The 22,983-nt window shown below is 41.9% G+C and overlaps 1 protein-coding gene across 4 annotated transcripts in view; it reads left to right on the forward strand.

Annotated features, from left to right (window-relative positions):
- sf3b1 (splicing factor 3b subunit 1) overlaps positions 1–22,983 on the forward strand; it is a 64,759-nt gene that overhangs the window by 39,101 nt on the left and 2,675 nt on the right. For all 4 annotated transcript variants that reach the window (XM_033023706.1, XM_033023707.1, XM_033023709.1 and 1 more), the window contains 17 exons: positions 6,668–6,965; positions 7,143–7,358; positions 10,970–11,091; positions 12,309–12,506; positions 13,152–13,253; positions 13,355–13,534; positions 14,580–14,666; positions 14,816–15,086; positions 15,232–15,377; positions 16,652–16,798; positions 17,575–17,700; positions 18,599–18,820; positions 19,089–19,271; positions 19,389–19,500; positions 19,598–19,718; positions 20,633–20,764; positions 22,295–22,567. In XM_033023706.1, coding sequence (XP_032879597.1) covers positions 6,668–6,965; positions 7,143–7,358; positions 10,970–11,091; positions 12,309–12,506; positions 13,152–13,253; positions 13,355–13,534; positions 14,580–14,666; positions 14,816–15,086; positions 15,232–15,377; positions 16,652–16,798; positions 17,575–17,700; positions 18,599–18,820; positions 19,089–19,271; positions 19,389–19,500; positions 19,598–19,718; positions 20,633–20,764; positions 22,295–22,567 — 2,936 coding nt within the window. The remainder of the gene's footprint in view (positions 1–6,667; positions 6,966–7,142; positions 7,359–10,969; positions 11,092–12,308; positions 12,507–13,151; positions 13,254–13,354; positions 13,535–14,579; positions 14,667–14,815; positions 15,087–15,231; positions 15,378–16,651; positions 16,799–17,574; positions 17,701–18,598; positions 18,821–19,088; positions 19,272–19,388; positions 19,501–19,597; positions 19,719–20,632; positions 20,765–22,294; positions 22,568–22,983) is intronic.

The following is a 22,983-nucleotide window of genomic DNA, read 5'->3' on the forward strand; positions in this document are numbered from 1 at the left end:
AAAAATGCTGTAGAAACTCAGCGGGTGAGGCAGTATCTATGGAGAGAAGGAATAGATGACGTTTCGGGTCGAGACCCTTCAGACTGGCGGGGGGGGCGCAGGAAAAATAAAGGAAGAGGCGGAGACAGTAGGCTTGTGGGAGAGCAGGGGAAGGGAAGGAGGGAGAAAGCATGGACTATCGGAAATTGGAGAAGTCAATGTTCATATTGCTGGGTGTAAACTACTCAAGCGAAATATGAGGTGCTGTTCTCCAATTTGCGCTGGGCTTCACTGGCAATGGAGGAGGCCCAGGACAGAAAGGTCTGATTCGGAATGGGAGGGGGAGTTGAAGTGTTGAACCACCGGGAGATCAAGTTGGTTAATGTGAACTGAGCGGAGGTGTTGGGCGAAGCAATCGCCAAGCCTGCGCATGGTCTCGCTGATGTAGACTATTGACTGACATCTACTACAAACCCACTGACTCCCATGGCTATCTGGACTACACTTCCCATCCTGCTTCCTGTAAGGACTCCATCCCCTACTCCCAATTCCTCCTTCTACGCCGCATCTGCACCCAGGATGTGGTGTTCCGGACCAGGGCATCGGAGATGTCCTCATTCTTTAGGGAACGAGGGTTCCCTACTCCTATCATAGATGAGGCTCTCACCAGGGTCTCCTCTATATCTCGCAGCACCGTTCTCACTCCATATCCTCCTACTCGTAACAAGGACAGAGTCCCCATAGTCCTCACCTTCCACCCTGTCGGCGGTCGCATACAACATATAATCCTCCGACATTTTCGGGATCCCACCACTGGCCACATCTTCCCATCTCCCCTTTCTGCTTTCCGCAGAGACCATTCCCTCCGTAACTTCTTGGTTAATTTGTCCCTTCCCACCCAAACCACCCCCTCGCGGGTACTTTCCCTTGCAACTGCAGGAAATGCTACACTTGTCGCTTTACCTCCCCCCTCGACTCCATCCGAGGACCCCAGCAGTCTTTCCAGGTGAGCCAGAGGTTCACCTGTGCCTTCTCCTACCTCATCTACTGCATCCGCTGTTCCAGTTGTCAACTTCTCTACATCGGTGAGACCAAGCGCAGGCTTGGCGATGGCTTCACCCAACACCTCCGCTCATTTCGCACTAACCAATCTGATCTCCCGGTGGCTTAGCGCTTCAACTCCCTCTCCCATTCCGAATCCGACCTTTCTGTCCTGGGCCTCCTCCATTGCCAAAGTGAGGCCCAGCGCAAATTGGAGGAACAGCGCCTCATATTTCGCTTGGGTAGTTTACACCCCAGCGGTATGAACATTGACCTCCAATTTCAGATAGTCCTTGCTTTCTCCCTCCTTCCCCTCCCCCTTCCCAGCTCTCCCACAAGCCTACTGTCTCCGCCTCTTCCTTTATATTTCCCGCCCCCCTACATCAGTCTGGAGAAGGGTCTCGACCTGAAACGTTGCCTATTCCTTCTCTCCATCGATGCTGCCTCATCCGCTAAGTTTCTCCAACAATTAAGGGGTGGTCACCTTGTACCACAGACCCCCGAATAGTCAACGGGAATTAGAAGAACAAATGTGCCGGGAGATTGCAGACAGCTGCAGGTCAAATAAGGTGGTTGTAGTCGGGGATTTTAACTTTCCCAATATAGACTGGGAAAATCATAGCGTGAAGGGTTTAGATGGGGTGTAATTCCTCAAAAGTGTTCAGGCCAATTTTCTTAAGCAGTATGTGGAGGACCCCACACGTGAGAGGGCAACGCTGGTTCTAGTATTGGGAAATTGGGAAGTGTGTGTGGAGGAGCCTTTTGGGACCAGTGACCGCAGTTTGATTAGGTTTAAGTTAGGGGTGGAGAGGGTCCATGTGTTAAAATACTCAACTGGGGTAAGGCCAACTTTGAGGGTATGAGCGAAGGTTTCGCTCAAGTTGACTGGAGCAGGTTATTTGAGGGGAAAGGAACATCGGCCACGTGGGATGTTTTTAAAAGTGTGCTGAAGAAAACTCAGAATGTGTATGTCCCCGTCAGAGTGAAGGGCAAAGCAGGCAAACGTAAGGAAGCTTGGCTGATGAGGGAAATTGGGAAGTTAGTCAAAAACAAGAAGGTTGCATGGGACAGGTATAGGCAGCTGGGATCAAATGCATCCATGGAGGAGTTTCGAGAACTAAGGAGTAAACTAAAAAAGGAAATCAGAAGGGACAAAAGAGGCCAGGAGATAGCTCTGGCGGGTAGCATTAAGGACTATCCCAAAAGTTTTTATAAATACATAAGGGGGAAAAGGGTAACTAGAGAGAGAGTGGGACCTCTCAGGAATCAAAACTGGTCACCTCTGTGTAGAGCCACAGGAGATAGGCAAGGTCCTAAATGAATATTTCTCCTCTGTATTTACTGGGGAGAAAGACAGTAGGACGGAGGAAATTGGAGCAGTCACTGGAAGTATCTTGAGAGCAGTCAGGGTTACCATCGAAGAAGTACTGAAGTTATTGTCGTGTTTGAAGGGTAGACAAATCTCCAGGGCCTGATCAGATATATCCGAGGACATTGCAGGAAACTAGAATGGAAATTGTAGGAGCCCTGGTTGAAATTTACGAGTTGTCCTTGAATGGAGAGGTGCCGGAAGACTGGAGGTTGGCAAATGTTGTGCCTCTTTTCAAGAAGTGCTGCAGGGAAAAGGCTGGGAACTATAGGCCAGTGAGCTTAACATCTAGTTGGTAAGTTACTGGAGAGTATTCTGGGGGATAGGTTATACAGGCATTTGGGTGGGCAAGGGCTGATTTGGGAAAGTCAGCATGCTTTTGCACATGGAAGGTCGTGCCTCACAAATCTGATTGTTTTTTTGAAGACGTGACCAAAGAGGTTGGTGAGGGCAGAGCTGTAGATGTTGTGTACATGGACTTCAGTTCGACAAGGTTTTGCATGGTAGACTGCTCAGGAAGGTTAGATCGCATGGGATCCAAGGAGAGATAGCTGAATGGATAGCAAATTGGCTCCATGGAAGGAAGCAGAGGGTGAATGTGGAAGGTTGCTTCTCGGACTGGAGGACTGTGACTAATGGTGTGCCTCAGGGTTCGGTGTTGGGCCCGTTACTGTTTGTCATCTACTTCAATGATTTGGATGAGAACATACAGAGCAAGATTAGCAAGTTTGCTGATGATCCTTTTTGCTGAAAAGTTAGTGGTTTTGCAGATAGTGAAGATGGTTGTGAAAGATTACAGCAGGATCTGGATCGATAGGCCAGGTGGGCAGAGGAATGGTGGATAGAATTTAATACAGAGAAGTGTGAGGTGTTGCATTTTGGGATGTCGAACAAGGGCAGGAACTACACAGTAAATGGTTGGCCTCTGGGTAGTGATTAGGAGCAGAGGGATCTAGGAGTACAGGTGCATGGTTCAATGAAGATCGAGTTGCAAGTAGATAAAGTGGTCAAAAAATATTTTGGCACTTTGGCCTTCATCAGTCAGAATATTGAGTATAGAAGTTGGGAGGTCATGTTGCAGTTGTATAAGACGTTGGTGAGATCGCATTTAGAATATTGTGTTCAGTTCTGGGCACCATTTTATAGGAAAGATATTGTCAAGCTTGAAAGGGTTCAGAAAATATTTACAAGGATGTTACCAGGACTAGAGGGTGTGAGCTATAGGGAGAAGTTGAGTTAGGCTGGGTCTCTATTCCATGGAGCGCAGGAGGATGAGGGGAGATCTTATAGAGGTATACAAAATCATGAGAGGAATACAGTGCCCTCTGTAATGTTTGGGACAAAGATCCATCATTTATTTATTTGCCTCTGTAGTCCACAATTTGAGATTTGTAATGGGAAAAAAACCACATGTGGTTAAAGTGTACATTGTCAGATTTTAATAAAGGCCATTTTTATACATTTTAGTTTCACCATGTAGAAATTACAGCTGTGTTTATACATAGTCCCCCCATTTCAGGGCACTATAATGTTTGGGATACATGCTCGTGTGTTTAAATGCCTCGATGCAAATATAAGAGAATTCTCAGCACTTAGTCTTTCTTCCAGTCTTTCCATCAACCTTGGAAACGTTTATTGGTATTTATCAACATGAGGACCAAAGTTGTGCCAATGAAAGTCAAATAGGCTATTATGAGGAACAAAAATAAAACTCTTAAAGAGACATCGGCCAAACCTTAGGCTTACCAAAATCAACTGTTTGGAACATCATTAAGAAGAAAGAGCACTGGTGAGCTTACTCATCGCAAAGGGACTGGCAGGCCAAGGAAGACCTCCACAGCTGATGACAGAAGATTTCTCTCTATAATAAAGAAAAAAAAACAAACACCTGTCTGACATCAGAAACACTCTTCAGGAGTCAGGTATGGATTTGTCAATGACCATAGTCTGCAGAAGACTTAATAAACAGAAATACAGAGGCTACACTGCAAGATGCAAACCACTGTTTAGCTGCAAAAATAGGACGGCCTGGTTATAGTTTGCCAAGAAGTACTTAAAAGAGCAACCACAGTTCTGGAAAAAATGGTCTTGTGGACAGATGAGACGAGGATTAACTTATATCAGAGTGATGGCAAGAGCAAAGTATGGAGGAGAGAAGGAACTGCCCAAGATCCAAAGCATACCTCCTCATCTATGAAACACGGTGGTGGGGGTGTTATGGCCTGGGCATGTATGGCTGTTTAAGGTACTGGCTCACTTATCTTCATTGATGATACAACTGCTAATGGTAGTAGCAGAATTAATTCTGAAGTGCATAGACACATCCTATCTGCTCAAGTTCAAACAAATGCCTCAAAACTCATTTGCCGGCGGTTCATTCTGCAGCAAGACAATGATCCCAAACATACCGCTAAAGCAATAAAGGAGTTTTTCAAAGCTAAAAAATGGTCAATTCTTGAGTGGCCAAGTCAATCACCCGATCTGAACCCAATTGAGCATGCGTTTTATATGCTGAATAGGAAACTGAAGGGGACTAGCCCCCAAACAAGCATAAGCTAAAGATGGCTGCAATACAGGCCTGGCAGAGCATCACCAGAGAAGTCACCCAGCAATTGGTGATGTCCATGAGTCGCAGACTTCAAGCAGTCATTGCATGCAAAGAATATGCAACGAAATACTAAACATGACTACTTTCATTTACATGACACTGCTGTGTCCCAAACATTATGGTGCCCTGAAATGGGGGGGACTGTGTATAAACACTGCTGTAATTTCTACATGGTGAAACTAAAATGTATAAAAATGGCCTCAATTAAAATCTGTCAATGTGCACATTATCCATATGTGATCTTTATTTTCTATTCAAAATCTCAAATTGTGGAGTACAGAGCCAAATAAATAAACGATGGATCTTTGTCCCAAACATTATGGAGGACACTGTAGATCGGGTAGATCCAGAGTCTTTTGCCCAGAGTGGAGGAATCGAGGACCATAGGACATAGGTTCAAGGTGAAGGGGAAAAGATTTAATAGGAATCCGAGAGGTAACATTTTCACACAAAGGGTGGTGGGTGTATGGAACAAGCTGCCAGAGTAGGTTGTTGAGACTGGGACTATCCCATCATTTAAGAAACAGTTAGACAGGTACATGGATAGGACAGGTTTGGAGGGATATGGACCAAGCGCAGGCAAGTGGGACTAGTGAAACTGGTACATTGTTTGCAGTGTGGGCGAGTTGGGCCGAAGGGCCTGTTTCCACACTGTACCACTCTATGACTCTTAAGTATTGCTGGAATATTAAAAAATGAAACTCAACCATAACTTATTGTAGTCAAAGCAAAACTGATCAGAGCTCAAGTACCTTTTAATTTTCTGACCAAACCTGAAAACATATGTATTGTAATTGCACACTGACCCAGTCAAACATGACATTCATGCCGAGTAAGACACTCTAACCCCGAGTCTTTCGTCCAGTTCCCATCTTCCTAATAACTGTCAGAAATATTTATGTTCATCTCATTAAACTTGATTGTTCTCTAATTGATTGTCTTAAGTTCCTAAGCTTTGGAATTGTCTCCTTTATATATCTTCCCTATGTGCCCCACCCACTCTTGCTCCAACTAGCATCTTATTAATACTAAAGCCTATCTCTCTCTCGTCAAGTTCTTGCTCTTCTGCCCTAATCTCTTCCATTGCACTTTGCATTGTTCTCGAAGATAGACACAAAAAGCTGGAGTAACTCAGCGGGTCAGGCTGCATCTCTGGAGAAAAGGAAAGGGTGACGTTTCGGATCAAAACCCATCTTCAGAAATGTCACCTATTCCTCTTCTCCAGAGATGCTGCCTGACCCGTTGAGTTACTCCAGCTTTTTGTGCCTAACTTCAGTTTGAACCAGCATCTGCAGTTCCTTCCAACACTGCATTATTCTCTGTTTGACATACAGGATACAATAGCCTGAAGTTCAACGACATAATGGTAAAATATTTGAATGAATTACGAGACTCCTTTTCTTGATAACGAGCATTTTTCTTTGACAAATCATGTTACAATTTGAGACTTCTTTGATTTTTTTCCTATCGTTCAGATATCAACAGAATCTAGGATTGGACTCCTTTTCCTTTAAAAATTATCAAACAAATGTTAAATAGTAGTTGAGTATCCTATCTTAAACTAAAACACTATAAAGCGAGCATATGTGGATTCTATTTTTGCAAGTAACATTATTGCACATTTGGCAATGGTGAATATGCATGAATAAATGTAACTGGTCTTTTGATAGACTCCTGGACACACCCCTGGACACACTCCTGGGCACACACCAGGGCATACTCCTGGTCACACACCTGGCAACACCCCTTCTCAGAGCCGTTGGGATGAAACCCCCGGTCGATCAAAGGGCAGTGAGACTCCTGGTGCAACCCCAAGCTCAAGAATGTGGGAACCAACTCCCAGTCACACACCCGCAGGGGCTGCTACACCTGGACGGGACACACCTGGTCATGCCACACCAGGTCATGGAGGCGCAACTTCCAGTGTGCGCAAGAACAGATGGGATGAAACTCCAAAAACGGATAGAGGTAAAATGAAGTCTTTCTGTCAGCATATTGCATCCTGCTGTGGTGATTCTTGTTAAAATAGACAGTATTTTGGATTCTGTGATTAATTTGAAAGCTTAAAAAAGCTGTTTAATAAAAAATCTTAACTCAAAAATCCTAAATTTAAAGTGATAACCTTTGTTCACTTTTTTATTTTAGAAACACCTGGACATGGCAGTGGATGGGCTGAGACACCACGTACAGATCGTGGAGGTGACTCCATTGGTGAAACTCCAACCCCAGGTGCAAGCAAAAGAAAATCTCGTTGGGATGAAACACCAGCTAGTCAGATGGGTGGTAGTACTCCGTTGCTTACACCTAGTGGAATCACACCAAAAGGCACACCAGCAATGGCTATGGCAACGCCAACACCAGGTAAATTATTTGTATTATATCGCAAATACACTTATTTAGTTTATATCAGGCGAATCAGTATACAATGCTATATTTTGAGTTTGGTCATGTTTGAATGTAGTTTAATATCCAGTGATAGACTATTAGTACTTTACCAAATGATTATTTTCATCCTGAGCGTGGAATATGGAGAGGAAGAAGGCAACATTGAAGTCTGTGTTGTCCTCATTCTTGACAATGTGCACTTTCATTCCAAAGTCAAGATAGTTTAGTTGCTGGAAATCCTTGTCCTAAAAAAATAACAGTGTTTATCTGTTCATAGATGCTGTTTGATCTGTTTGCTATTTCCATCATTTGATTTTTATTGAACACTTCGTTTGGTTTATAGTTGATGATCAAAGACCCTTCTTTTCTGAGTTGGAAGCCCCTCCTGATCTTGCACATAATAAGGTCACTTCTCAATAAAATTGTGTTCAGTTTTATTTTTGTGTTCAGTTTTGCTCACCCTGCTATAGGAAATATGTCATTAAGCTGGAACAAGTGCAGAGATAATTTACATAGAACATAGAGCAGTGTGGCACAGGAACAGGGCCTAAGACCCACAATGTTTGTGCCGAGCATGATGTCAAGTTAAACTGATCGCATCTGACTATACATGATCCATATTTCTCTCTTCCTTGCACTTCCAGGTACCTATCCATAAACCTCTAAAATGCCACTATAGTCTCTGCCTCCACAACCACCCCTGGCAATGTGTTCCAGATCCCCACTGCACACTCCATTACCGTTTCCCCTTTGCCTTATGACTATGCCCTCGAGTGTAGGACATTTCCACCCTGGGGGGGGGGAGGTTCTGACACTGTGCCTCTCATAATTTTATATACAGTAAACCCTAATTATAACAAACTATTTTTGGGAGGGGGAGGGGTGGTGTCCATTATTGCTGATTGTTTGCCTTAACCGAGTAAGGGATTTGTTCCATCACTACATGAAACAACAAGTTGTTTTCAAATCCAAAGTTCTTTTTAACAGCCAAAAATGTATTTTTGTTACTGCAAGCTAAAAATACTTAATGTTATCTGTTACATTGTTTAATAGAATTAAGTGTTGATCAGAGCGGTTGCTTGTCAGTTTCTGTAGCTTCCACAATGTGACTAGCAGCCTGAGTTCTTAGAGACAGTCCGCTATAACCAAAGTCTGGTATAAAGAGGTCTAATAACGAGAGGTTGCTGTATTTCTCTCTCGTCTCCCCTCAACATCAGACATTCCAGAGAAAACATTCCAAGTCTCCCCCTGTAGTTGAAACCATCTAAACTAAAGTAAATCTTCTCTGCACCCTCTCCAAAGCCTCCACATCTTTCTTGTAATGGGGTGACCAGAACTGCATGGAATACTCCAAATGTGGCCGAACCAGTCCTATAGAGCTGCATCATGACTTCCTTACTCTTATATTCAATATCCTTTGCAATGAAGGCAGGCATACCATACTCCTTCTTTACCGCCCTATCTACTTGTGCTACCATTTCAGTGAGCTATGAACTTGGACTCCCAAGATTCCTTTGCACATCAATGCTGTTGATGGTCTTGCCATGAACTGCATACTTTTCCCTTGCATTCAACCTCCCAAAGTGCAGCAACTCACACTTGCTTGGATTAAGCTCCATCTTCAATTTCTCTGCCCACTTCTGCAGCAGATCTATATCCTGCTGTATCTTCTGACAGCCTTTCTTCCTCTCTGCAACTCCTCCAGTTTTGGCGTCGTCAGCAACCTTATTCACTAACCCATCTACATTTCTAAATGAAAGGTTGATAAAAAATGCTGGAGAATCTCAGCGGGTGAGGCAGCATCTATGGAGCGAAGGAATAGGTGACGTTTCGAGTCGAGATCCTCCTTCAGACTGATGTGCGGGTGGTGGGGGCGGGAAGAAGAAAGGAAGACGTGGAAACAGTGGGCTGTGGGAGAGCTGGGAAGGGGAGGGGAAAGAGGGAGAAAGCAAGCACTTCCTGAAATTGGAGGTCAATGTTCATACCACTGGGGTGTAATCTACCCAAGTGAAATATGAGGTGCTGCTCCTCCAATTTATGGTGGGGCTCACTCTGGCCATGGAGGAGGCCCGGGACAGAAAGGTCTGATTCGGGAGGTGGAGTTGAAGTGCTGAGCCACTGGGATATCAGGTTGGTTATTGCGAACTAAGCGAAGGGTTGTGAAGCTGTTGACCCCAGAGAACATTGAGCTAAAGAGAGACTACGCATGTTGGAGAACTGTGAACTCCTGGCACTCTGGTGGGAAGCAACCAAGGAGAACATTAAGAAGTTCTTCATAAATAAAGGGGTTCTGCGAGCAAGACAGTCAGAGAAAATTGTGTCAACTCCAGACAAATTTGCAGCAACTGCTCCTTCTGCAGTCGAGAGGGGTGGATGTGAGGGAGGAACTTAGAGTTGAAGGGCCGGCAAGCTCGGCTCTTTACCTCTGAATCCTCCAAGATCATCTTCCGATCCAGGGTCCGCCACATGGAGCAGGATGAGACGTGCTCACGCTTCTTCTTCCATAAGGTTCACAGAGGGAGCACTGTGATGAACAGCCTTAGGGAGGAGGACGTCTCGGTAACATCCTTGCAGACAGATAGGCTGAGGATCTGCAAATCCTTTTACATGGATTTGTATGACAGAAAGGCCACAAACCTCTGCCTTCCATGAATAATCCCATTTAAGACAGTTCTGAATCTATACGACCAAGTCATAGTGAATCCTGTATATCTTAATCTAATAATTTATGAGGATGTTTGGACTTTGGGAGCTGAGCTACAGGGAGACGTTGGGCAAGCTGTTTCTTGGAATGCCAGAGGCTGAAGGGTGATACAGGTTTATAAAATCATGAGGGGAATAGATAGGGTGGATGCACACAAAGTAGGGGATTTTTACCCTACTTTTTACCCAAAGTAGGGGATCCAAGAATCAGAGGACATAAATTTAAGGTTTTAGTTTGGAGATACACTCAGTGGGCCAGTTTCCATGCTGTATCACCCATACACTAGTTCTATGTCCTACACACTAGGGGTGATTTACAGAAGCCAATTAACCTACAAATCTGTACATCTTTGGAATGTGGGAGGAAACTGGAGTACCTGGAGAAAACTCATGTAGTCACAGGGATAATGTGCAAACTCCACACAGCATCTGTAGTCAGTATCAAACCCGGGTGTCTGGAGCTGTGAAGCAGCGGCTCTACTGTGCCACTGTGCTGTTCAGAGAGGGGAAAGATTTAATCTTAACCTGAGAGGCAACCTTTTCACTCGAGGTGCTGGATATATTTGAATGAGTGCCAGAGGAGGTAGCCGAGGCAGGTACTGTGAAAGCGTTTAAAAGACACTTGGACAGGTGCATGGATAGGAAAGGTTTAAAGGCAGATGAGTCAAATACTGGCAAATGGGATTAGATTAGATGGGGCGTCTTCGTCGACATGGTTGGACCAAAGGGACTGTTTCCATGCTGTATGACGTTTACTCTAATAGTTTATTAGGAATATAAATATATTGAGAAATTGTGAAAGGACAGAATTCTACAAGGAGTTGATATTTTTTTCAAAATGGTTAAAAATTGTTTAAAGGAACAATATTTAAATTAATTTGTAGGTCACTTGATGAGCATGACACCTGAACAACTGCAGGCTTGGCGTTGGGAACGTGAAATTGATGAAAGGAATCGTCCACTTACAGATGAAGAACTGGATGCAATGTTCCCTGAAGGCTATAAGGTAACGTAGTCTAAACGTTGTACAATTTTGCATTTAAAATAAGTATATGTACTTAACAAAGAACATTGGGCTTGTTTGGAGATAATATTGCTGACGTTACTTTTATTACTTCCATAAGACATAGGAACTGAATTAGGCCATTCGACCCATCGAGTCTACACTGCCTTTCCATCATGGTTGATCTATTTTTTCTCTACCCCATTCCCCTGCCTTAGTTTAGAGATACAGCGTGGAAACCGGCCCTTAGGCCCACTGAGTCCACGCTGACCAGTGACCATCCTTGCACTAGTTCTATCCTACACACTAGGGACAATTTACAGAAGCCAATTAACCTACAAACCTGCACGCCTTTGGAATGTGGGAGGATATCGGAACACCCGGAGAAAACCCACGCCGTGTCGGAGAACGTGCAAACTCCGTGCCCATAGTCAAGATCAAACGTGGGTCTCTGGTGCTGTAAAGCAGCAACTCTACCACTGAGCCGCCGCCTTTTCATAGCCTTTGACTCTCATCCTAATCATGAACCTATCAATCTGTTTTAAAAATACCCAATGCCTTGGCGTCCACAACTGACTGTGGCAATGAATTTCATAGTTTGACCACCCTCTGACTAAAGAAATTCCTCCTCATCTCTATTCTAATAGTACGTCCTTTTATTCTGGGGCTTGCCCTCTCGTTCTAGACTCTCCCATTATTCAGAATATTTCAGGATATTCCCTCATCCTTCTAAACTCCAGCTAGGACAGGCCCACAGCCATCAAATGCTCGTTATATATTAACCCAATCATCCCTGGGACCATTTTTGTAAACCTCCTCTGGACCTCTCCAATCCCAACACATCCTTCCTCAGAAATGGGGCCCAAAACTGCTACCAATATTCCAAATCAGCTTGGCTAGTACCTCATAAGGCTTCAGCATTACATCCTTGCTTTTATATTCTAGTCCCCTCAAAATGAAGGCATTTCATTTTCCTCCTTACCACTGACATTTCTGTGAGATTTTTACCTTACCACTGACATTTCGGGTTGAGACCCTGAAGAAGGGTCTCAACCCAAAACGTCACCCATTCCTTCTATCCAGAGGTGCTGCCTGTCCTGCTGAGTTATGCCAGCATTTGTGTATTATTGATAATGAAACATTGCTTGTCTTGTTTGGTATGGATTGTAAGTATCATGTGTGGATAATAATGTTAATGGCTTGCTTTGTAATGCTTTCAGGTCCTTCCACCTCCAGCTGGTTATGTCCCAATTCGAACACCTGCTCGTAAACTGACTGCAACTCCAACACCACTTGGAGGCCTAACTGGTTTCCACATGCAGTCTGAAGACCGTTCAGCAAAGAACATGAATGATCAGCCCTCTGGTAATCTTCCATTCCTGAAGCCAGATGACATCCAGTACTTTGATAAATTGTTGGTAAGTATAGTTAAGAATGTTATAATTCCCAGTAAAATATAGTAATTTACATGGAAGGTAGATAAGGCTGTGAGGCAGAAGTACAGAGTGTTGACAAATAAATTACATTAACAGTGTTCAGGCTGCATCAATAGTAAAGTAATTTACTTCCAAATATATTTGTCATTGTCTCTGTATGAACATTTAAAATTCTTAATTATGTTAAAATTGTGCTTTCACATTCTAAAATACAGTAACATAATTTGGTATGATCTCATGACAGTTTTGTATCATTTGTCATATGCAGGACACCATTGCAGTTAATCTAGGTAAAATATTGCTCACTGGTTTGTAAAAAAGGTACATTTTATGACTAGTCCATAAGGAGGAACAGCTGAAGTGTGAAAGCATAGCTGGACATTTCTATCTCCATATTTATTTGCACAAAGCAATGTTTTTTAATGATAGGGATATTTACCCAGCTGTGATTTTTTATAAACCTAACCAAATAATGTAATTTTTGCATCCAGTACAGATGTACTTTTGTTTTGGTTAAATGATTTCTTTCAAAAATGACATGAGGATGCCATGCAAGCAACTGTTTTATGAAGGAAGTTTCAGTGTTGCAGTGTCTAATGGGGTTGTTTTCTTATTGGTACTCACCAGGTTGAAGTTGATGAATCTACCCTGAGTCCAGAAGAGCAAAAAGAAAGAAAGATAATGAAGTTGCTTTTGAAGATAAAGAATGGCACTCCTCCAATGAGGAAGGTAGGTTTATTATTATTATTTTTTTTTCTGAGAGCTGTGACAGGTTATGTAATTCTGGAAAAAATGCATTTTAAAATTATTTTCTTACTTCCCTCTTCAAGGCTGCTTTACGTCAAATAACTGATAAAGCCAGGGAATTTGGAGCTGGTCCCCTGTTCAATCAGATTCTTCCACTGCTGATGTCCCCGACGCTTGAAGACCAAGAGCGCCACTTGCTGGTTAAAGTTATTGACCGAATCCTCTACAAGTTAGACGATTTAGTCCGCCCATACGTCCACAAGGTACGTTTGAGTTGTGGGTTGAATTTTTGACATATGCAGTTTAAGGTATACATAAGTTATCATTTGTTTAGAACACATTTGTCCTCCGCAACAGCGGTAAGGCTGTATTTTGTTTGCCCCATCCTAATTACACTGAGATCGTGTTTGTACCACTATGATAAAATATAACCAAGCTCTGTGGTGCTCTGCAATGATCTTTTAAACAATCTTGGATTGTTACCCAGCAGAGAGAACAGGCTTTGATGTTTCCAAGTCAAGATTGACTGCTGAAGTAATTATTTTGTGGTCATTTCTTATTCTTAGAGATAGAAATTGCAAGACTGCTGGATCCTATTAATACTAACAATGTATCCTGTTGTGCTACTGCTGGACATTGAACCATACATAGCACACCCACAAAGTTGGATATCATATATTTAGCCTGATCGTTGCAGCATTGGTTGTACGAGCCTGACTATTCCACCCCGCATTTTCCGTGCTTTTATAATGACAGGAAACCTTTGAAGTGAGCCGTACGTCAGAGCCACATTTGCCTTGTTCTGATCGTCACGGTGTTGGTTAACTTTGTCTGTCTTGGCTTCCTGGATGTTTATGGTGGGTAACTTGATAATGGATTAACTAATAAAAACAAATTATTCAGTTTATCAACTTTGTGCAGTGGGAGAAACAAAATTAAAGTTGCATGACATTTTTAGTGCATTCATTTTCTGGGATGTGAGAAATGCTGGCAGTATTGTCTATTCTCAATTGCCCTTGAGATGCCATCTTCAAACGCTGGGATCTTTCTGGTGAAGGTACTTGCGTAATGCTGTTAGTAATTCCAGAAATTAAGATCCAACAACAATGAAGGACTGGCAAGATAATTCCAAGTCAAAAACAATGTGATTTGGAAGCAACATGCAGCTTATGCCACCCCCATGTGGCTGAAGCCCTTGCCCTCTGTGTTGGAGGCTTTGGATTTAGGAGCTACTGTCCATGTTGTGATAGTGAGGGATATGTATTTATACGCTGCTTTATTAACCAAAATGCTGACTTTTTTTTACAGATTCTTGTGGTTATTGAGCCATTGTTGATTGATGAAGACTATTATGCAAGAGTGGAAGGCAGAGAAATCATCTCTAACTTAGCAAAGGTCTGAATACAGTCCCTTCAAAAAATTATTGAACCCAAAATAACATTTTATGCAGAAAATTGATCTGCCTGTCCATAAGACGGGGGGGGGGGAAGCACTCAACTAACTGTAAATTGGACTGACATTTTGTTTGTGTTCTGTGTTGTTAGGCTGCAGGTCTTGCCACCATGATTTCTACTATGCGTCCTGATATTGATAACATGGATGAATATGTAAGAAACACAACAGCTCGAGCCTTTGCCGTTGTTGCTTCTGCTCTGGGTATTCCATCACTGTTGCCCTTCCTTAAAGCTGTGTGTAAAAGCAAAAAATCATGGCAAGCTCGGCACACAGGAATCAAAATTGTGCAGCAGATTGCCATCCTTATGGGTTGTGCCATCTTGCCTCATTTGAGGAGCTTGGTTGAGATTATTGAACACGGTACGTATTGATGACATAAATGGGTTCTTAACATAATCTGTAACAAAGATATTTTTACAGTTTTAAGTGGTGATTTTAGTTTAGATATCTGAAGTTGTATGAATGCATAATTCGTTCGTATGAAATGTATATTTTTCCCCTACAGGTCTGGTTGATGAGCAGCAGAAAGTACGAACCATCAGTGCTCTGGCTATTGCTGCCTTGGCTGAAGCTGCAACTCCATATGGTATTGAGTCATTTGACTCTGTTCTGAAACCATTGTGGAAAGGTATTCGACAGCACAGAGGCAAAGTAAGAATTACTTCATGAGCATAATTTTGTAGATCTTTGTGATTTTGACAATTGTCAGTAAGCAAATAATCATACAGTGCAATTACATAACCTATGAAAGAACTTAAAATAATCAATCTGGTTCAATGTTTTTAGAATCTGATTTTCTTTTACATTATGTTAAAAATACTGAGAATAGATGTTGCACATATAAATGTGCTAAGCCTGCCTTTTTGTTCCAGGCCCATGGTCGTGTCCCCAACTATTTCACTGCTACACCGACAACTGCTTCGGGACTGCCTCCTGCTCCTGTGCAGAATTCATGGGCTTCAGTTGCCACCACTAACTTCCACCCTGCCCTCAAATTTTCCTGGGCTATCTCTGACACCTCTCTCCCCTTTGTCTCCATCACATGTCTACTGCAAACCTGCCGACCCCCACAGTTATCTGGACTACACTTCCTTCCACCTTGCCCTTTGCAGAGACACTGTCCCCCACTCTCAATTCTGCCATCTCCTTCGCATCTGGGCTCACACTGTCTCTAGCCAACAATGGGCTAATCGGGGAATCCCCTTGTCTGTTGATGTTTTTATTTTCTCCCTCCCCTCCTACCCATAACTACAATCGGTCGGAAGAAGGGTCCCAACACCAAATGTCTTTTCCATATTCATATTCTCCAGAGATGCTGCCTGATAGCTGAAATTACTCCAGCATTTTGTGTTTATCTTTGGTATAAACCAGCATCTGTAGTTCCTTTTTATTCCATTTCACTATGATTAGTTGATTCAGCCCTTCAGATATATTGGCCATCATTTATATATTTCTCCCTTGAAATGTAAAATCATTTGTTCTTCACATTGTGCTTTCTCCTTCGGTAGTCAAGTCAAGTCAAATCACATTTATTTATACAGCACATTTAAAAAAACAACTCTTGTTGGCCAAAGTGCTTTGCATTTGTTATAAGAATAGTATAAACAAACAAACTACATACATATATACATATAGCCCTCGCTCAGTGGACGTCAGGAAAGGCTTGGGAGTATAGATAAGATTTTAGTCTTGACTTAAAGGAGTCGATGGAGGGGGCAGTTCTGATGGGAAGGGGGATGCTGTTCCACAGTCTAGGAACTGCAACTGCAAAGGCACGGTCACCCCTAAGCTTATGCCTAGACCGCGGTAGTGTGCAACCGTGGAGAATTCTAGTTCCAACCAATGTTTGCCTTTTTTTAAAATTAGGATGTGTGAATACTTGCCTATTAGTTTCCAACACTTAATATTAACCTGGTGTGTTCTAGGGTTTGGCTGCCTTTTTAAAGGCTATTGGTTACCTGATTCCCCTTATGGATGCTGAGTATGCTAACTACTATACACGTGAAGTGATGTTGATCCTTATCCGAGAGTTTCAGTCTCCTGATGAAGAAATGAAGAAAATTGTGCTCAAGGTAAGTTTATAACCATTGTGTGGTGATATTTTATTCGATGAACAACTTGAGCATAACTAAACATTGGGTCTTGTTAAATTTTTACATCTAGATGTTATCTTTTACTCATGCCTGACATTCTAAATTGAATTGATGTGTATCATGAATGAGAAACATTTTCAGGACAATAGGTGCAGGAGTAGCCTGCACCTTCGAGCCAGCACCAGGACTGTGAGACTGGAGAAGGGTCATGGGTTTAATTGGATAGATTTTTCAAAGGTCGGGTCATATGATGTGAATGGCCTCAGAGTGTTTTATGATTCATTTGATGATTTAAATGTTTTTAAAGAAGCCATTTGGAACAACTTGTCGTGAACATATTTGTGTTGGGTAAAATGTGTTTTATCAATACTATAGTTTTGTGCTTTGAGTTCATTGACATGAAAAAGTCGATCAACTTCTGGCATTAGTGTTCTATGAACTTGCATGGTTGGAAAACTAAAAGATGATACATTGCCACTGATTTTAAAATATTTTGGTATAAGCATTCTTGAGTCCCAAGTGCTACATTTTTCCTAATATGCTTTGTTAATATGGTGCTGACATGGCTGCTTATTTAGTAAATGAGTTTTACTGTTATAAGTAGTCTGTAATCCAAGAACACATTGTTTCATACAAGATCTAACCTCTGATTATTCCTTTAATTAAGAAATAAGTTTAAGTCTCTAATATTCCATTAATTAAACCCCATTTAACCACTCGTGCAAGCTCCTGGTAATTATATCCATTGCTTGTAGGTGGTGAAACAATGTTGTGGAACGGATGGTGTGGAAGCCAACTACATCAAAACTGAAATCCTTCCTCCATTCTTCAAGCACTTTTGGCAACATCGAATGGCTTTGGACAGGAGAAACTACAGACAGGTAAAAAAAAACACAGTTTTGTGCAGGTATTCAAAGGACATTAGGATAACATATGCCTGACTTATTAAAAATAGGAACATTGATGAATAAAAAAGGCAGAATTAAAATTGCAGTTAAGTGCATGGACTCCAGGGAAATAGGTATCATACATAACACAAGGAAAAAGTATTCTTAAAAGACACAGAAAATCAATCAATTTAAGTTAACGAGATGTAAAAATGAGTAGATTATTCAGGCACATGAAAGGAAAGTCGGGATGGGGTCAATACCTGTTCGGGATGGACATTGACATCAAACAGGTAAAAATAAATCGCTACTTTTGTCCAATTCAAGCATATTAGATGCCTACTGTCATAGATTCAAGCATATTGGCTTTGGAGGAGATAATTAAGATCTTGGAAGGTATATTTATAAAAATGTTGCATTGTATCCATTGGCATTTTATTTATTTGTAAGTTGGCATACTTTTTTTCAGGAAAGTTGCATTTGGCACTTTTTTTCAGGAAAGTTGCATTTGGCACTATTTAACGGTTGTTTTTGTTTTCTGGAGGAAAAAAATTGGGCAGGTTTGCAGTCAATTGATTTCCTGGAAAGATTACAGTAGGCATTAAAATTCAATTTAACTGGACAGTACATTGTCACATTTCTAATTTTCATTCATATACAGAGTTTGACCAGTTTTTTATTGTTTATTTTATTAGAAGTTAATACAGTACAAAACAGTACAGTGGAACCTAATTTTAGGTGCCAGCTATGTCATACCAGTTTTTTAATATACTTTTGAAATGATCTTCCAGGAATCAGCTGCTACCACCACTTATTGAAGTTTTCACCTGAGGTAACAGAAGTAAAGCTTTAGATACTTGTGATGACATTTTTATATTTCTGGTCTTGACAGCTGGTAGATACCACCGTGGAGCTTGCAAATAAGGTCGGAGCAGCAGAAATTATCTCCAGGATTGTTGATGACTTAAAAGATGAAGCTGAGCAATACAGAAAAATGGTGATGGAAACCATTGAAAAGATCATGGGTAACTTGGGAGCTGCAGATATTGATCACAAATTAGAAGAACAGCTCATTGATGGCATATTGTATGCATTCCAGGAACAGACAACAGAGGTGTGTTTTATGTATACATTCAACTGTCTTCAACTTTTAAAAGTAATGTTACTGACAAATTAATGTATTTCAAGCAACAATGCAAATTCTTACGAGCTGACTGTTTACTTTCTGCTGCACTTCGAGTTCTTCAATTGTATTTGTTTTTTTCCTACTGTTAAAATGGGATAAATGACCAGCATGAATTTTAAACTGTTTAACAATTATATATACTCTTTTGTGCTTTGTTTCCTTTCATACATTAATATTAATTGATTTTTCTCCATAGGATTCTGTAATGTTGAATGGTTTTGGTACAGTGGTAAATGCATTGGGTAAGCGTGTAAAGCCCTATTTACCACAAATTTGTGGAACGGTATTGTGGCGCCTGAACAATAAATCCGCCAAAGTGCGACAGCAAGCTGCAGATCTAATCTCTCGGATTGCAGTTGTCATGAAGACCTGTCAAGAGGTATGTATACTTTTCAAGGCATATTAGATATTCTTAGCTACTACAATGAATTTCGTTTTCAATGTATTCCGCTGTCTAAATCATGTGATCTAATATATACAAACCTTTTATTTGTAGGAAAAACTGATGGGCCACTTGGGTGTGGTTCTATATGAATACCTGGGTGAAGAGTATCCGGAAGTTTTGGGTAGTATTTTGGGAGCGCTAAAAGCCATTGTAAATGTTATAGGTATGTCTATCATTTAATCTCAGAATGTTTATTTTCAATTAATCTGAAGAAATATTTGCAAAGAACTTCACAAACTGTTCTGCATTTTAATATATAGGTATGCATAAAATGACTCCACCCATTAAGGACTTGCTTCCACGACTTACTCCAATTCTGAAGAACAGGCATGAAAAGGTTCAGGAGAACTGCATTGACCTGGTTGGGCGAATTGCAGATAGGTAATTAGCTGAGTAACCTAGTCCGACTAAATAAACATGTTGTTTTCTTTAGGTAGACAAAAATGCTGGAGAAACTCAGCGGGTGAGGCAGCATCTATGGAGCGAAGGAAATGGGCAACATTTCGGGCCAAAACCCTTCTTCAGACCGTTGTTTTCTTTAGTCTTGAGAAATTAGCAACCAACTTTTTGGTATTTGAACAAATGTGACTTGTAGAAAATGAGGATGTAATATCGATACTGTAACTGGAGGGAATTTAAATCTAGAAAATTAGCAAATTCCTGTTTACTAGGATTTGAAAGGTTGATGTGTAGAAATGGAGTGAAAACTAATTTAAGATTGCTTGTTTTAATACTGATCAACAATTATATGGAAGGCACAAAATGCTAGAGTAACTCAGCGGGTGAGGCAGCATCTCTGGAGAGAAGGAATGGGCGACGTTTCGGGTTGAGACCCTTATTCAGACTGATGTCAGGGGAGGGGCGGGACAAAGATAGAATGTAGTCTGAGACAGTAAGACTAGTGGGAGAACGGAGATGGGGAGAGTAAGCAAGGGCTATCTGAAGTTAGAGAAGTCAATGTTCATACCGCTGGGGTGTAAACCATCCAAGTGAAATATAAGGTGCTTATCAAATGACCCAGTCATACTCACGAACATGGTACAACAGTATTTATTGAAAGGCGCTAATTTGCGCTGGGCCTCACTCTGACACTGGAGGAGGCCCAGGACAGAAAGGTCAGATTGGGAATGGGAGGGAGAGTTGAGGTGCTGAGCCACTGGGTGATCAGGTACGTTAAGACGGACTGAGCGGAGGTATTCGGTGAAACGATCGCAGAGCCTGCGCTTGGTCTCGCCGATGAGAAGATTATATGGTGATGTTTGCTAATGTTTCTGAATGTCTTATCTTTTATTTAGGGGCGCAGAGTATGTGTCAGCTCGTGAATGGATGCGAATCTGCTTTGAATTGTTAGAACTTTTGAAGGCGCACAAAAAAGCCATCAGAAGAGCAACAGTAAACACTTTTGGCTACATTGCAAAGGCTATTGGGTACGTTTTGTGAGAGTCGGTTTTTTGATTTGATTTTGATTCAATTTATTGTCATTGCACTTTTCAGTGCAACGAAATGGTTTATAACCATATAACCATATAACAATTTACAGCACGGAAACAGGCCATCTCGACCCTTCTAGTCTGTGCCGAACACGTATTCTCCCCTAGTCCCATATACCTGCCCTCAGACCATAACCCTCCATTCCTTTCCCGTCCATATAACTATCCAATTTATTTTTAAATGATAAAAACGAACCTGCCTCCACCACCTTCGCTGGAAGCTCATTCCACACAGCCACCACTCTCTGAGTAAAGAAGTTCCCCCTCATGTTACCCCTAAACTTCTGTCCCTTAATTCTCAAGTCATGTCCCCTTGTTTGAATCTTCCCTACTCTCAGTGGGAAAAGCTTATCCACGTCAACTCTGTCTATCCCTCTCATGGAGAGAAGGAATGGGCGACGTTCCTGCAGTCATAACATAGAATAAATATCAAACACTCAACACAGTTTAAAGTCACAAAGTCATTGTCTCTTCCCTCCTTGCTCTCCCTCTGCGCTGAGGCAATCCAAGCCTCCGATGTTGTGACCCCGCCGGGTGATGGTAAGTAAGTCCCGCGGCTGAATCCGTGCTCCACAAACGGGCCGGTTCAAACTCCGCGGCCCGGGGCGGTCGAAGCTGCCGCCCTCCAGTCCAGCGGACGCAGCTGTAGTCAAAGATCCTATAGGATCTTTGGCTGTAGTTGCGAGAGCTCCGTAAAAACAGGTCACCACCTGTGACCTCCGTAAAAACAGGTCACCACCTGTGACCTGCGAGCTCCCGATGATGTCGTCCACTGGCCCGCGGCCAAGCCTCCAAAGTCAGGTCGGAAGTTGGGTCGCACCGCAACCACAGCCCCGAAGTCGGCCAGCCTCGCGTTGGTAAGTCCTGGCTCTGCCTCCGCAGCCTCGAGGTCGGTCGCAGTTGGAGGCCGCCAGCTCCGCGATAGGCCTCAGCGCAGACGGACATGGAGACGGGGGATACGGCAGGAAAGGTCGCATCCCCCCCGAAGGAAGAGTCAAAAAACATGTTACACCCACCCCCCACACATACACAACTAAATAAACTGTAAAAACGGGACAAAAGAAAACAAAAAACAGAAAAGACAAACGGACTGCAGGCAAGCCGCAGCTGCAAGGCAGCGCCACCACTTCCGATGGCAACAATAGGTTAACATAGGTTATGGCAACAATAGTCTCGGTTGTTGATGGTTTAGTTTTGGTTTATTGTATTTGTGGCAAATTTCATTTATTGGTTTACCTGTAACTGCAAAAGGTGTAAAGTTGAATGATGTACCGAGAGGAAATGTCAGATTCCTTATTAAATTAAAGTAAAATCAAAAGTAAATTTGCTAATTTTCCCATTATGTTGAATTGCATTCAAAAAAAGGCTTTATTACACAATTAAAATATTTAATAATGTATACAAGATAAAAAACACATTTCAGATAGGAATTTAATTCGGATTTTAATTTGTTTTCTTTCTTTTCAGTCCACATGATGTACTGGCCACGCTGTTGAATAACTTGAAGGTTCAAGAACGTCAGAACAGGGTCTGTACCACAGTAGCTATTGCTATTGTGGCAGAAACATGTTCCCCATTCACGGTGCTTCCTGCGTTGATGAATGAGTATAGAGTTCCTGAGCTGAATGTGCAAAATGGTGTGCTTAAATCTCTTTCATTCTTATTTGAGTATATAGGCGAAATGGGAAAAGATTATATTTATGCAGTTACACCATTGCTTGAAGATGCTTTAATGGACAGGTGAGTTTAATTTTAAATTCTGACAACTGGTATCTTAACATTTTACTTTCCATGTTTTTGATGTGGAATACATTTCAAAATTAAGTAATAGAGATCTCTATTTGTTTACTTGTATTTTGGGTAGTAAACATAAACCTCAAATGTAGTTTAATGTAAGTTTTTAAGTAATCCCACTAATCTGTTAATGATCAATCCTAATATTTTGATTGGACTCAAGAGGCTGCAGGCCATACCAGGCCTAGGCACTACATTATCTGGGTGGGCGGGGGATTTTGTCTAGATTACAGGAAGGGCTGGACCAACAGTTGACGAAAAATCAGTGGTGGACCTGTACCAAAAAGATTATTAAAGTATTATTTTTATTATTGAAATTATTAATATTAAAAACATTTCTGAGGTTGGAATGCACAAATCAC

Source organism: Amblyraja radiata, chromosome 7 (assembly GCF_010909765.2).
Source record: "Amblyraja radiata isolate CabotCenter1 chromosome 7, sAmbRad1.1.pri, whole genome shotgun sequence".
Taxonomy (NCBI): domain Eukaryota; kingdom Metazoa; phylum Chordata; class Chondrichthyes; order Rajiformes; family Rajidae; genus Amblyraja; species Amblyraja radiata.